A 12,939-nucleotide genomic window follows, 5' to 3' on the forward strand; every position below is an offset into this window, starting at 1 on the left:
TTATCACTTACTGGTTCATTGCAGCTACAGTTTTGTCCCAATCCCATCGTTCTCATATTGGGATGAAATTAGCTCTCTTTATCGCTTCTCCCCTTCCTTCTCTGTACCTAATTTCTTCCCCCTATATTTCTACTAGAATTCATTTCCATGATTATTCCTTCTTATAGGGTTCCACTAATAACGACATCAACAAGTGTAATTTGAGAGTCAATGAGTAGGGTAGCTTTTTGATCACTTAGGGTTAAAGCTCCACAAAATGAACATGGTTTGTGATGCAGGGACTCAAGTGCGGTAGGCAAATGCAATTCTGAAGGCCTGTGCTCTTTCCAGGACACCTTGTCGTGTTCCTCGTGGCCTACATCTCCAGGCTCCAGATGGGAGAAGCGGTGGTGCGACCTCAGGCTGATTCCTCTGCTTCACTCACGCTTCTCTCAGTACGTGCCCGGGACAGACGTGAGTCGGTGAGTTCAAACTTCCGAGTTCTGATTTGGCGGTGATGCAACTCAGAATTCTGCTCTGATATACTTTAGGATTTCTTATTTTCAGCATGTTTCTGGTAGTGAAAAGAGATGTGCAAAACCGCCATAATATATCCCATTAAAACATTTATGAATGTGATGACAAAAACCCAAGTTAAAGTTGTGACTCTCTGACTACTGTCTTGTATCGGATTCCAGGTCTATGAGATAGAGTTTTATTGTGATTTTATAACTTTGCTTAGATTAGTTTGTTTTTTGTTTTTGTCAAAGAAGTTGTATGGTTCATTTAAATTGCAAGATTTGCCATGAAGTTGCTTATCATCATTTATTTATATTTTCATTTTTAAATTATAATGATACTTCTAGTTTTTCATGAGTTTTGACATGATGTCATATTCACATCAAATCTATATTATATATATATTTACACACACAAACATATATATATATATAAGAGATTAGTATTAAAAAGTGAGAGATTCATGACAATGATCATAATGTGGGAAAAAAGTGGTATATTGTATTTAATATGGAATGATTCAGTATTTATAACTACATACTAAATCATATGACATCCATACAATTCTTATACTCTCTATATAAATAAATTCCATAAATAAGAGGAAATATGTGATGTTTGCCTTTCCGAGTCTGTCTTATTTCACTTAGAATAATGATCCCCAGTTCCATCCATTTTCTTGCAAATGTCAGGATTTCATTTTTTTGTATGACTGAGCAATATACCATATTTTCCTTATAAAGCATCGGTTGGTGACTAGCTAGGTTGATTCCCTATTTTTGCTATGCTGCTATAAACATGGAGTGCAGTTATGTTTCAAATGCTAATTTCATTTCCTTTGTATATATTACAAGATGTGGGGTAGTTGAGTCATATGATAGATCTATTTTTAGTTTTCTCCCTCCATACTGTATTATTATATAATGGTGCACCAATTTATTTTCCCACTAACAGTGTATGAGGGTATATTTCCTCCACAACCTTGCCAGCATTTGTTATTTTTTGATTTCTGGGTGATAGCCATTTTAACTGGAGTGAAGTGATACCTCATTGTAGCTTTAATTTGCTTTCCTGGGTGACTAATGATCCTGAGCATTTTTTCATATGTCTATTGGGCATTTGTTTCTCATCTTTTGAAAAATGTCTGTTCATATCCTTTGCCCATGTCTTAACTGAATTATTTGATTTCTTGTTGAATTTCTTGAGCACTTATATATTCTGGATATTAATCTTTTATCAGATGCATAGCTTGAAAATATTTTATCTTATTCTGTCAGTTGTCTCTCCAGTTTGTTAAATGTTTCCTTTGTTGTGTAGAAGGTTTTTAGCTTGATGTAGTCCACTTTGTCAATTTTTGCTTTTATTTCCTGGGCTTCTGGAATATTATCCTGTAAGGTTTTGCCTAGCACAATGATGTACAGCATTTCCCCTATGTTTACATCTAATGGATAGATTTTGACAGGTCTTAAGTTTTGAGTTGATTTTTGTTTAGGGTATAAAATAAGAGTATGGCTTCAAATTTCTACCTGTGGAAGTCTATTTTTTCTAATACCAATTGTTTAAGAGACTATTCTTTTTCCAGGAATGGTTTTAGCTTTTTTTGTCAAAGATTAGTTCGTTGTAGATTGTGGGTTAATTTTTGGAGTTTCTATTCTGTTCCATTGTCTATATATTGTCTATATATATTCCATTGTCTATTCTGTTCCATTGAATAATTTTATGCCAGTACTGGGATGTTTTGATTAAAACAGACCTGAAGTATTTCTTAAAATCCAGTAGTGTGAAGCCTCCAACTTTGTTTTTTATAGTTAAAGATTGCCTTGGATATTTAGGGCTTTTTATGTTTCCATATAAACTATAGGATTCTATTTTGTATTTCTCTGATGAACGTATTGGCATTTTTATTGAGAATAGTCTGTGTAAATTGCTTTGGGCAGTATTGACATTTTGATGCTATTGATACTTCCTAACCATGAATATCGAATATTTTTCCATTTTTAATGTTTTCTTCTGTTTCTTTCATTAATGCTTTGTAATTTTCATTCTAAAGATACTTCACATACTAGAATACATTGTATCTTAATATTTTAAAAATATTTTGTAGCTATTGTGAATAGGTCTAATTTATAAATTCTTTCTCAGCAAGAAAAGTTTTGGATTATAAGAATGCTATTGAGTTTTGGTTGTTGATTTTGTATCTGCAACTTTGCTAAATTCTCTTATTTATGAGTTCTAACAGTCCCTTAATTGAGTCTTTTTGTTCCCCTATATAAAGGATCAAGTTATCTGCAATAGGGGATAATTTCACTTCCTCTTTCCCATTTGTATCCCTTTGATTATTCTTATGACTCTGGCTAAAACATCCAGAAATATACTGAATAATAGTGGTAGGAGTGGGCATCCATGTATGGTTCCAGATTTTATTGGAAATGCTTCTAGCTTTTCAACATTCAATTTGATACTGGCTGTGGGTTTGTCATATATTGCCTTTATTTTGTTGAAGTATGTTTCATATACATCCAATTTTTAAGGTTTTCAATATGAGGGGATGATGTATTTTATCAAATGCTTTCTCTGCTTCTATTGAGATAATCCCATGGTTTTTAGCCTTTATTTTGCTGATGTGATCTATCACATTTATTGATCTGCACATGTTGAACCACCTCTGCATCCCTACGAAAAATCCGACTTGGTCTGGGTAGATCATCTTTTTGATGTGTTGTTGCATTTGATTTGTTAGTATATTGTTTAGGATTTTTGCATCTATGTTCATCAGGGATATTGGTCTACAGTTTTAGTTTTGTTGAATCTTTTTCTGGATTGGGACTTAAGGTGATGCTGGCCTTACAGAAGGAGTTTGGAAAAGTTCCTTCCATTTTCAATTGTTTTGAATAGTTTTATAAGTGCTGATATTAGTTCTTAAAAGTTTGGTGAAAGTATATAAAGCAGCCATCCAATCTTTTTCTGTTGTTTGGACATTCCTTATTACTGATTCAATCTCAGCCTGAGTTATTAGTTTATTCAGGTTTTCTAGATATTCATGCTTCAATTTGGGTAAATTATAGGTACCCCAAAATCTGCCCATTTCTTCTATATTTTCTAAATTGTTGGCATACATATATTTATAATAACTCCTAATGAGTCTAAGTATTTCTGTGGCATAAATTTTGACATCTCCATTTTCATCTTTGATTTTATTAATTTTGGTGTTCCCCTTTATTTATTCATTAGGTGGATGAATGGTTTATCAAATTTTCCTATTTTTTCACAAAACATAATTCTTCATTTCATTAACCTTTTGTATAGCTTTTGTTTACTATTTTATTTATTTTTAGATTGTGTTATTTGTTCGCTTCTACTAATTTCTGATTTTTGTTCTTTTTTTTTCAGATCTTTGAGATGCTGTGTTATATCATTTATTTGCGCTTTCCAATTATTTGATGCAGGCACTTACTGCTATAAGCTTCCTATTTAACATGCTTTTCTGTATCTTGTAAGTTTTGATATGGTGCGTTTTCATTTTCATTCCTTTCAAGGAACTTTTTTATTTCCCTTTTGATTTCTTCAGTCATCCACTGTTTATTTGACAGCACATTTTTCAGTCCTCATGTGTTTGTAATTTTCTGGAGTTTCTTTTGTTGTTAATTTCCATCTCCATTCCATTGTGGTCAGAAAAAAAAGCACAATATGATTTTAAATCTTTTGAGAGTTGCTTTATGGCCTCCTATTTAGTCTACCTAGAGAATGTTCTATGCACTGAGGAAAATAATTTGTATTCTGCTGCTGTGGGATGGAATGTTCTATATATTTCTATTATATCCTTTTCGTTTAGAGTATAAATTAGCTTTGTTTATTGATTATTTGATCTGATTGATCTCTCCTGTGACGAAAGCATATATTTTAAAATCCCCCAGTGTTATTGGATAGGAGTTTACATCTTCCTTTAGATATATTAATATTTGTGTTATAAAAATTGGTTCCCTAGGGGCTGGCATTGTGGTGTAGCAGGTGAGGCTGCCGCCTGCAGTGCCGGCATCCCATATGGGCGCCGGTTTAGGTTTCAAATGCTCCACTTCTGATCCAGCTCTCTCCTATGGCTTGGGAAATCAGTGGAAGATGATCCAAGTCCTTGGGCCCCTGCACCCATGTAGGAGACCTGGAAGAAGCTCCTGGCTCCTGGCTTTGGATCAGCACAGCTCCGGCCTTACGGCCATCTGGGAAGTAAATCAGCAGATAGAAGACCTCTTTCTTTCTCTGCCTCTGCCTCCCTGTAACTCTGACTTTCAAATAAAATAAATAAATTTTTAAACAAAATTTGTGCCCTTGCATTGGCTGTATATACAATCACATATTCTTGTTGAGCTCATTTCTTAATTACTTACAAAATGACCTTATATGTCTGTTTGAAGAGCTTTATTATTACTTTGTTTAAAGATTTGTTTATTTGTTTGAAAGTCAAGTTATAAAGAAGAAGAGATAAAGAGAGATGGCAGGGCCAGGCAGCGTGAAACAAGGAGACAGGGTGTTCTTTCAGGTCTCCCATGTGGGTGGCTGGGGCCCAAACACTTGGACCATCTTCCAGTGATTTCCCCAGGCTATTAACAGGGAGCTGGATCAGAAGTGTAGTACACTATGCTACAAGGCTGGCCTTCAGAATAGTTCTATTCTTGCTGTCTATTTGGTCTTGTCTGAGTATAGCTAAACTTTCTCATTCTTATTTTTTGCATCCTTTCAGTATGTGTGTACCTTCATTGGTGAAACTGACATTTTGAGATTCCATGATTGTATACAGCTCTTATTTGTTCTGTTGAGGAACCGTGTTTTTTTCCTCATACTATTGTTGAACTCTTTACTTAGTGTAGTATTAATCCTATGAATATAAAGTAAACTTAAAATAAATATTTGTAAAAATTGAGAATGGGAATAGGAGAGGGAAGAGGAAGAAGGTTTGGGGCATGGATGGGAGGAAGGGTAGAGTTGGAAATATCACTATATTCCTAAATCTATACATGAAATTTATATACCTTAAATAAAATAAAATAAAGTAAAATAGCAAATAATCTGTGATACAATGTTAAGTATTTTAAATTTGTTCATTAGTCCTCCATGTATCCCTATATTTTCCTCTTAAGTTGTTCCCTATAGGCTTGGACTTCATTGCGTGTAATTCTACTAATAGTTTTGTGAGATCACAGATTTCAAAATAGTTTCTTGACTGAATAAAAGAGTGCTATACATAAAAACAACTCTGCTCATTGTAGGCAGCATAACTGTTGTATCTTTTAATTGGGTAATTTAGATCATTTATATTCAAAGTTGCTATTGGTAAGTAATGAATTGGTTCAGTTGTTTTTCCTTCCATACTCCTGTTTGTTTTGAATCTCCTTTGTTCTTTAGCTAGGAGGTTTTTTGCCTTCACATTCACATTCTTTCATGATGCTGGTTGCCGTTATCTGTTCTTCTATGTATTACATAATTAAATATAATCTTTAAGGCTGGCCAAATGATGAAAAATTCTTCATTTTACCTTTATTAATGAATGAAAGCTGTTCTGAGTAAAATACGCTGGGATTTCAATTTTGTTTTAGAAGTTGGACTATATCTCCACATTTTCTCTGGCCTGTAGTTTTTCTGTTGAGAAACCTGCTTGTCAATCTTTGGGAATTCCTTTAAAAGTGACTTGGAGCTTTTCTTCTGCAAATTTTAAGATATTCTTTTTCATGTTTTAATTTTGAAAGTTTGATTCTAATGTGACATGGCAAGAATCTTATTTCATAATGGCTATTTTAGGCTCTGTGTGTTTCCTGTATTTGGATATCCATAATCTTTCTCCAAATCAGGGAAATTTTCTATTATTCCATTAAGTACATTTTCCAAGCCTTTCTGATTTTCTGTTCCTTCAGGTATTACTCATACTTGTAAAGTTGGTTGTTTGATGGCATTGAGTGTTGATCCCAAACACTCTTATTCTTACTAATTTTTCCTAGGCTAAGATATGTCAAAAGACCTATTTTATAGATTGTATTTTCTTTCTTTTACCTCACTTTGTTCTGTTGTTCTCTCTACTCTTTTTCATTTGATTAACTGAGTACTTCATCTCTAATATTTCTTCATGGTTCATTTTCTTTTTTTTAAAGATGTATTTTATTTATTTGAAAGATGGAGTTACAGAAAGAAGTGGAGTCAGAGAGAGGTCCACTGGTTCACTCCCCAGATGACCACCATGGCTGAAGCTGCACCAATCCAAAACCAGGAACCAGGAGCTTCTTCTGGGTCTCCCATGTGGGTACAGGGGCCAAAGTACTTAAGCCATCTCCTACTGCTTTCCCAGGTGCATTAGCAGGGAGCTGGATTGGAAGAGGAGCAGCTGGGACTAGAACCAGTGCCCTTATGGGATGCCAGTGTTTCAGGCCAGGGCTTTAACTCGCTGCACCACAGTGCCAGCCCCATGTGTGGCTCATTTTCAGCATCTCTATCACTTTGCTGAATTTCTCCATGTCATGTAGTGATTTATTAATTTTGTTTTACTCTCTCAGTATTTTTGAATAGTCTTGCCACTATACTTTTGAATTCTTTTATAGGAATTTAATCAATATCTCTTTCTCCAAGATCCAATATGAATGAATTATCATGTTCTTTTGGAGAAGTAATATGCCTTTCTTCCTCATTTTTCTGATGTCTTTACATTGATTTTTGTGCATCTGGGAAATCTGTTGTTTCCTATACTAATGGATGTTTTATGTTGTTGCTGTTTATTGAAGGTTTTCTTCCTAGAGATGTGCCTCTGAGTATTGATTTGGTAGAGGACCATATCTTTTTATTCAGTTAGATATTGTAGTATAATCTACAAATGCCTTTATTGACTGTAGGTGATGATAGCAATAACAGGGATCCTGTCTATTCCTGAGGCTCTGTGTGATCACTGAATTTCCTGGTATGTAGGTCTCTATCCATCTCTCAAAGGAGGGACTGGCATGATGATCTTTTCAGGCACTGTGAGCAGGCCTTGTTAGTATTCATATGGCTGGCAGGTTGATTACCAGCCAGTATCCAAGCAAGGCACTGGAGTGAACTTGGGGCTAGCTCTAGCAGCTGAGTAGATTTAGACAGTCCTTGCTGCTGCCCAAATCCAGAGCTCCGAGCTTTGTACCCATGCTGGATGTAGGAGTTGGATCCCACAGATGTTGTCTATTAGAGTAGGTAAATATGTGAGAGTGACTTTGGTTCTATATCAGCAGGGTAAGTTGTGTAGGGCCACTTTCTGTGTGTTGCTTACTGGTTTGAGTTGGGTGCAGCTACCTCAGGCCTAAACATCAAATGAACATCAACATCCAAACACTGCAGCTTCTGTGGGAAAGGCTGAAGCCCAGAGCCCTGGGCCCTGCACATAGCCTGGATTCAGTGAAAATTCTCTAGGCCAGAGTTCTCAGTAAGCCATAGTGTTATACTGTGTTAGGCTCAATACAAAGAAGTCTTTTTGCAATTCCCAGTTAGTGAGGTGTTGTTGGTCTAGGTGGAGTACCTAAGGCTTATATCTGAGCTTCAGGAATGCATGGGACCAGGGAGACTGGGCCACCGTTTATGTGTGGAATAATAATCCCTATTTACGCCAGAAATGAGCATGGTAGAGTGTTTCTGACTACAGTCAGTGGGGAGAGGGACATTGGAGCTGACTGGTATGTTGAGATCCCCACCTTTTCCCTGTGCCAGGGTAATCTCGCTGATTCACAACTAAGAGTGAACTCATGGTGGCATTGTACTTCATGTACCCAGATGTGTGCACACTCCAGAGGCTGACCCATGTGCCCTAAGCCCCCACTGTGATAGCCATCCTCAGTGTACAAGTAGCACTGAGCATGTGCAGAATGTGCAGGTACCACATGGGCACGCAGGTGCAAATTGTGATTTTTCAAGTGGTTAAGATTTTGGAGGGTGAAGTGCAGTTTGAGGCGGTAGGGAGAGGATGAGTCTCAATTCCAATGTTGTGGGCCTCCCTCTTCTTAGTGCCCTGAGGGCTATCACAGCTGCCCTACAGCCACCGTCTGCTGCATCCCAGGGCACTTTGTGGACTGAACACCAGGGCCACTGTTACCCTGCTGAGCCCAGCTGGACCCATAGGCTCAGTCTGCCATGATGGAATGCAAAAATGTCTCTGGGATCTCTGGAAAGAAGGCAGGCAAGAACTTACAAGCAGCTTGCTCCTCAAGGTAGTATCTTACCTGCTTCAATCTGTGGTCTAAGGAGAGGAGGTGTGAATCCTGTGTGTTCCCTCTATGAAGTCCAGGAGCCTCAAGTTTCCAGGGAGTGCTTCTTGATGAGCTGATGGTCTGTGGCAGTTAGATACCTCTCAGGCAGTATCCCCTGGGTGAGAGTTCTGGGCAGACAGGCTCCACCTATACCCTCCTGATCTCCCCCAGGTGCAGAGCCTCAGACATTGCAGGGATTGGCTTTGTTTTTCTTTCTATTCTAGCCATACTGCTGACCATGTTATGGATGCTTCATTGTGTTCCAACTTCTTTCCTGCTGCCTCTGGTGTTGTCCCTGAAGCACTCACCTGTAGACATAGCTGCCTTGCAGTATCTCAGTAGAGGAGAAGACAAACTTTGGACCTCTCTATATGGCCAAATTGAACCCTCTTGTTTATATTGTCTAAGATTTACAAAGTTACTTATTCAGTTAGGTTATTTATTGGATAGTCAGACAGACAGAAATATAACAGAAGAAAAATCTCCTGCTGATTCACTCCCCAACTGCCTGCAATGGTTGGAGCCGGGTCATGCAGATGTCAAGAGCTGAGAAGTCCGTGCAGGTCTCCCACATGCATGGCAGGGACCCAACTATTTGAGTCATCACCTGTAGTCTCCTGGGTGCTCATTAACAGAAAGCAGGAACTGGAACTCAAATCTGGGCACTTTGAAATGGACCTCCTATGTAATGTCTTAACTGCCATGACAAACACCTGACCTTGCTATCTGCTTAAAACTTAAGGTTGCTACTCTTGTCTTCCTTTCAGTCTTGATTTTTTTTTAAACTTTTGAAAATCCTGGTCAGTTTGTTAGGGGAATGGGAGTTTTGTTTTTTTAAAGACTACTTTTACTCTTCATTAAATATTTTATTTATTGTTTATACTATAAGTTATGTGTTTCTGCTTTTTAAAATTTGTTCCAAACTCTTAAATTCCTTAGATTCACTTTTTTTGTTCTAATAATTTCTTGAACTAGAAGTCCTAGGGAGCAAGAAGCTTTGCTGTGAAGAACTGCATAGTAGGCCAGCGCAGTAGTACAGTAGGTTAATCCTCCGCCTATGGCGCCAGAATCTCATATAGGCACTGGTTCTAGTCCTGGCTGCTCCTCTTCCAATCCAGCTCTCTGCTGTGGCCTTGGAAAGCAGTAGAAGATGGCCCAAATGCTTGGGCCCCCGCTCCTGCATGGGAGACCAGGAAGAGGCACCTGGCTTCTGGCTTCTGGCTTCAGATCAGCACACTTCCCGGCCGTTGTGGCCATCTGGGGAGTGAACCAATGGAAGGAAGACCTTTCTCTCTGTCTCTTTCTCACTGTCTGTAACTATACCTCTCAAATAATAAAAATCTTTTTTTTAAAAAAAAAGAACTGCATAGTTCTTATGCTATGCAGGCCTTACTCTCTTTGGCACAGACTACTCACCCATAGATAATATGTGAATGAGTGGATATGACTCTGTTGCAGTAAATCTTGCAAATTTGTTTTAGGATTATACTTGCAAGTTTGTTTTAGGATTACATCTTGATTTATTTATAATGGTTTGACTCCTTTGTCTTCTTTCTGTCCTTTGGCATGCGTTTTATGTATTTTAATAATACACATATTTTAGAAGTCACAAGATATATTATTAGTTTCACATAAGTACTTATGTAAATATATCCTACCTTTAGTCTTCCTGTTTCTCTTTACTCCTTCCTTTTTGTGGTACTTTTTTCTCTGCCTTGAACACGATTGCTATTTCTCTTGATGTTATATTTTAGAGAGTGTGCATTTGTTTTCTTTTTTTTTTTTACTTTTATTTAAACATTGTGCAGCCATATTATGATGAAGCATTCAGCTAAAGCAGTTGCTGACAAATGAAGAATTGTCTGGAAGTGTCCAGATGATTCTTTACATTTTTGTTTTATGGCACCTCAATAATTCAATAGCTTTTAGCAGTTGAATAGATGACATTCGATAGATGTTACAGTACTAAGCACTTACAAATGTAGCACTACTCAGAATAGATTTCATGGCATTCAAGTTGAAGAGCTAATATGTCACTCACTCATTCCTTCAATAGACATTACTTTAATGTCTATAAGTGGGAAGCTCTCCCTGAAGAAATTCACGAAATTATGGCAGTGGATTCAGTGAGGGGGTAATACATAAAGCAGGATAAATGACTGGTTGATGATTACAAATATAGAATATTATTTAGCATTCCTTAAAACCTACGATGTTATTTCTTGATTGTTTTTTGCCAAAGACTGTAATTTTAACCTCGGTGAAGTAATACCGTTCATATTTAATCACAGCCAAATTGTGTTACTGTCAAATACAATTATGTAGATGTGAACTAAAGCACTGCTATATTTTTACCAATGATATGAAGGCTTGTGTATATCATATGATAATGGCATTGATTCATTAATAAAGTTTGGTTTAAAATCTGAAACATGGCTTAATGTTGCAGTATCAAGAGAATTAGGAGACATAGATTATGGAAACTTTGATTGGCCTTTAAATCCCTCTAAGTTTTTATTTTCCTTTTGTGCAAAATGAGCATATGCATCTACCATATAAGGATACTCAAAAAGTTCATGGAAAATCTAATCAAAACATTTTAAAAATTGATTTATTTGGGGGGACTGGCACAGTGACTTAGCTGGTAAAGCTGCTGCCCACATGCTGGCATCCCATATGAGCACTGGTTCAAGTCCCAGCTTCTCCACTTCTGATCCAGCTCCTTCCTAATGCTCCTGAGAAAGCAGAAGAGGATGATCCAGGTCCTTGGACCCCTACATCCATGTAAGGGACCTGGAAGAGACTCCTGGCTCCTGGCTTCAGATTGGCTCATCTCCGGTGGTTGAGACAATTTGGGGGGTGAACCAGTAGTTAGAAGATATTTCTCTCTGTCTCTCTCTGCTTCTGCATCTGCCTCTCTGTAACTCTGCCTTTCAAATCTTTTTTAAAGATTCATTTATTTATGTGAAGAGCAGAGAGAAGAGAAAGAAGGCGAGAGAGACAGTAAAGGGGAAGGGAGAGAAATCTTCCATCCTTTGGTTTACTCCCTAAATGGTCACAGCAGCTTGGGCTGGGCCAGGCCAAAGCCAGGAACCAGAAGCTTCTTGCAGGTTTCCCAAATTGGTCTAGAGGCACAGGAATTTGGGAAATATTCTGCTGCACTCCCAGGCACAAGGAGCTGGATTGGAAGTGGAGCATGTGGGACTAGAACTGACATCCATAAGGGATACTGGCGCTGCAGGTGGAGGCTTAACCTTCTGTCTCACACCACCAGCCTGAAGATGTTTATTTTCATGCAAAAGAATTTGAAATTAATGCATGATTTGTTTCATGATACACATTTTGCATCTGAAGACTCCTCATATACTTGTCTGTACATATATTATGTGTGTGTGTGCACATATGTATGTGGGAACATAATATCTATACTCAGTGTCGCTCCCCCTCTTCGTGGAGGAATGACACAGGACCCTGCTCTGTTCTTTTGTCTGCTCGGCCCTCCCCGGGTTTACTGCTGGTTCTTCCCGGGTTGGCTACCGTCCCTTCCACCTCCGTGGAAGGGCGGTTCCCCCTGCCACTTTCCCCACTTCTGCGGGGGAGCGGCACACCGCCGGCCGGCTCTCTCGGGGGCTGCACAGGTGTTCCTTCAGATAGGTGTTCCCCGTGCATGCCGTCTCTCCTTCTTTATAGTCCTCTTCCACCAATCCCAACTCTGCTACCCACACGCCGAGTATGCTGCTCTCCTCCAATCAGGAGCAGGTCCTGCTGTTTATTGGTTGAACTGGAGGCAGCTGTGTAGAAGCTGTTTCCTCCTCTCCCAGCGCCATATTGTGGGAGAGCAGATGCATAGAATAAGTCTTAATTCGAGTAACAGTCTAGTCTGAGTTGCTCCCCACAACTCAGTATCTATTTTAGCGTGCATTATGGTTCAAAAGTTCTCAATAGATTTTTATCTAATAAGTTTTAATGAAGAAGAATTTAATCCCTTCATTTTTTCTTTGGTAGGCATGTCATCTACTATGTAATTCTTAAACCTAATGAAAATAATCAATAGCTTTGAGATGAAAACTATTGATTTGCACTCTTATAGAAAATTTCAAATATATATATAGAATTTCTAGTTCTTAAAACAGTGCATTGTTTTCTGAGGTGAGGAGGTTTGAGATGGTGTCATATCAGGCTGTTTACTGTCTGA

At 37.9% G+C, this 12,939-nt stretch overlaps 1 protein-coding gene across 6 annotated transcripts in view; it reads left to right on the forward strand.

The window, feature by feature from the left end:
- SNTG1 (syntrophin gamma 1) overlaps positions 1–12,939 on the forward strand; it is a 918,312-nt gene that overhangs the window by 692,560 nt on the left and 212,813 nt on the right. For all 6 annotated transcript variants that reach the window (XM_089335218.1, XM_089335217.1, XM_089335216.1 and 3 more), the window contains one exon: positions 331–461. In XM_089335218.1, coding sequence (XP_089191344.1) covers positions 331–461 — 131 coding nt within the window. The remainder of the gene's footprint in view (positions 1–330; positions 462–12,939) is intronic.

Source organism: Oryctolagus cuniculus, chromosome 6 (genome assembly GCF_051225735.1).
Source record: "Oryctolagus cuniculus isolate XC-2025 breed Fujian yellow rabbit chromosome 6, ASM5122573v1, whole genome shotgun sequence".
Classification (NCBI taxonomy): domain Eukaryota; kingdom Metazoa; phylum Chordata; class Mammalia; order Lagomorpha; family Leporidae; genus Oryctolagus; species Oryctolagus cuniculus.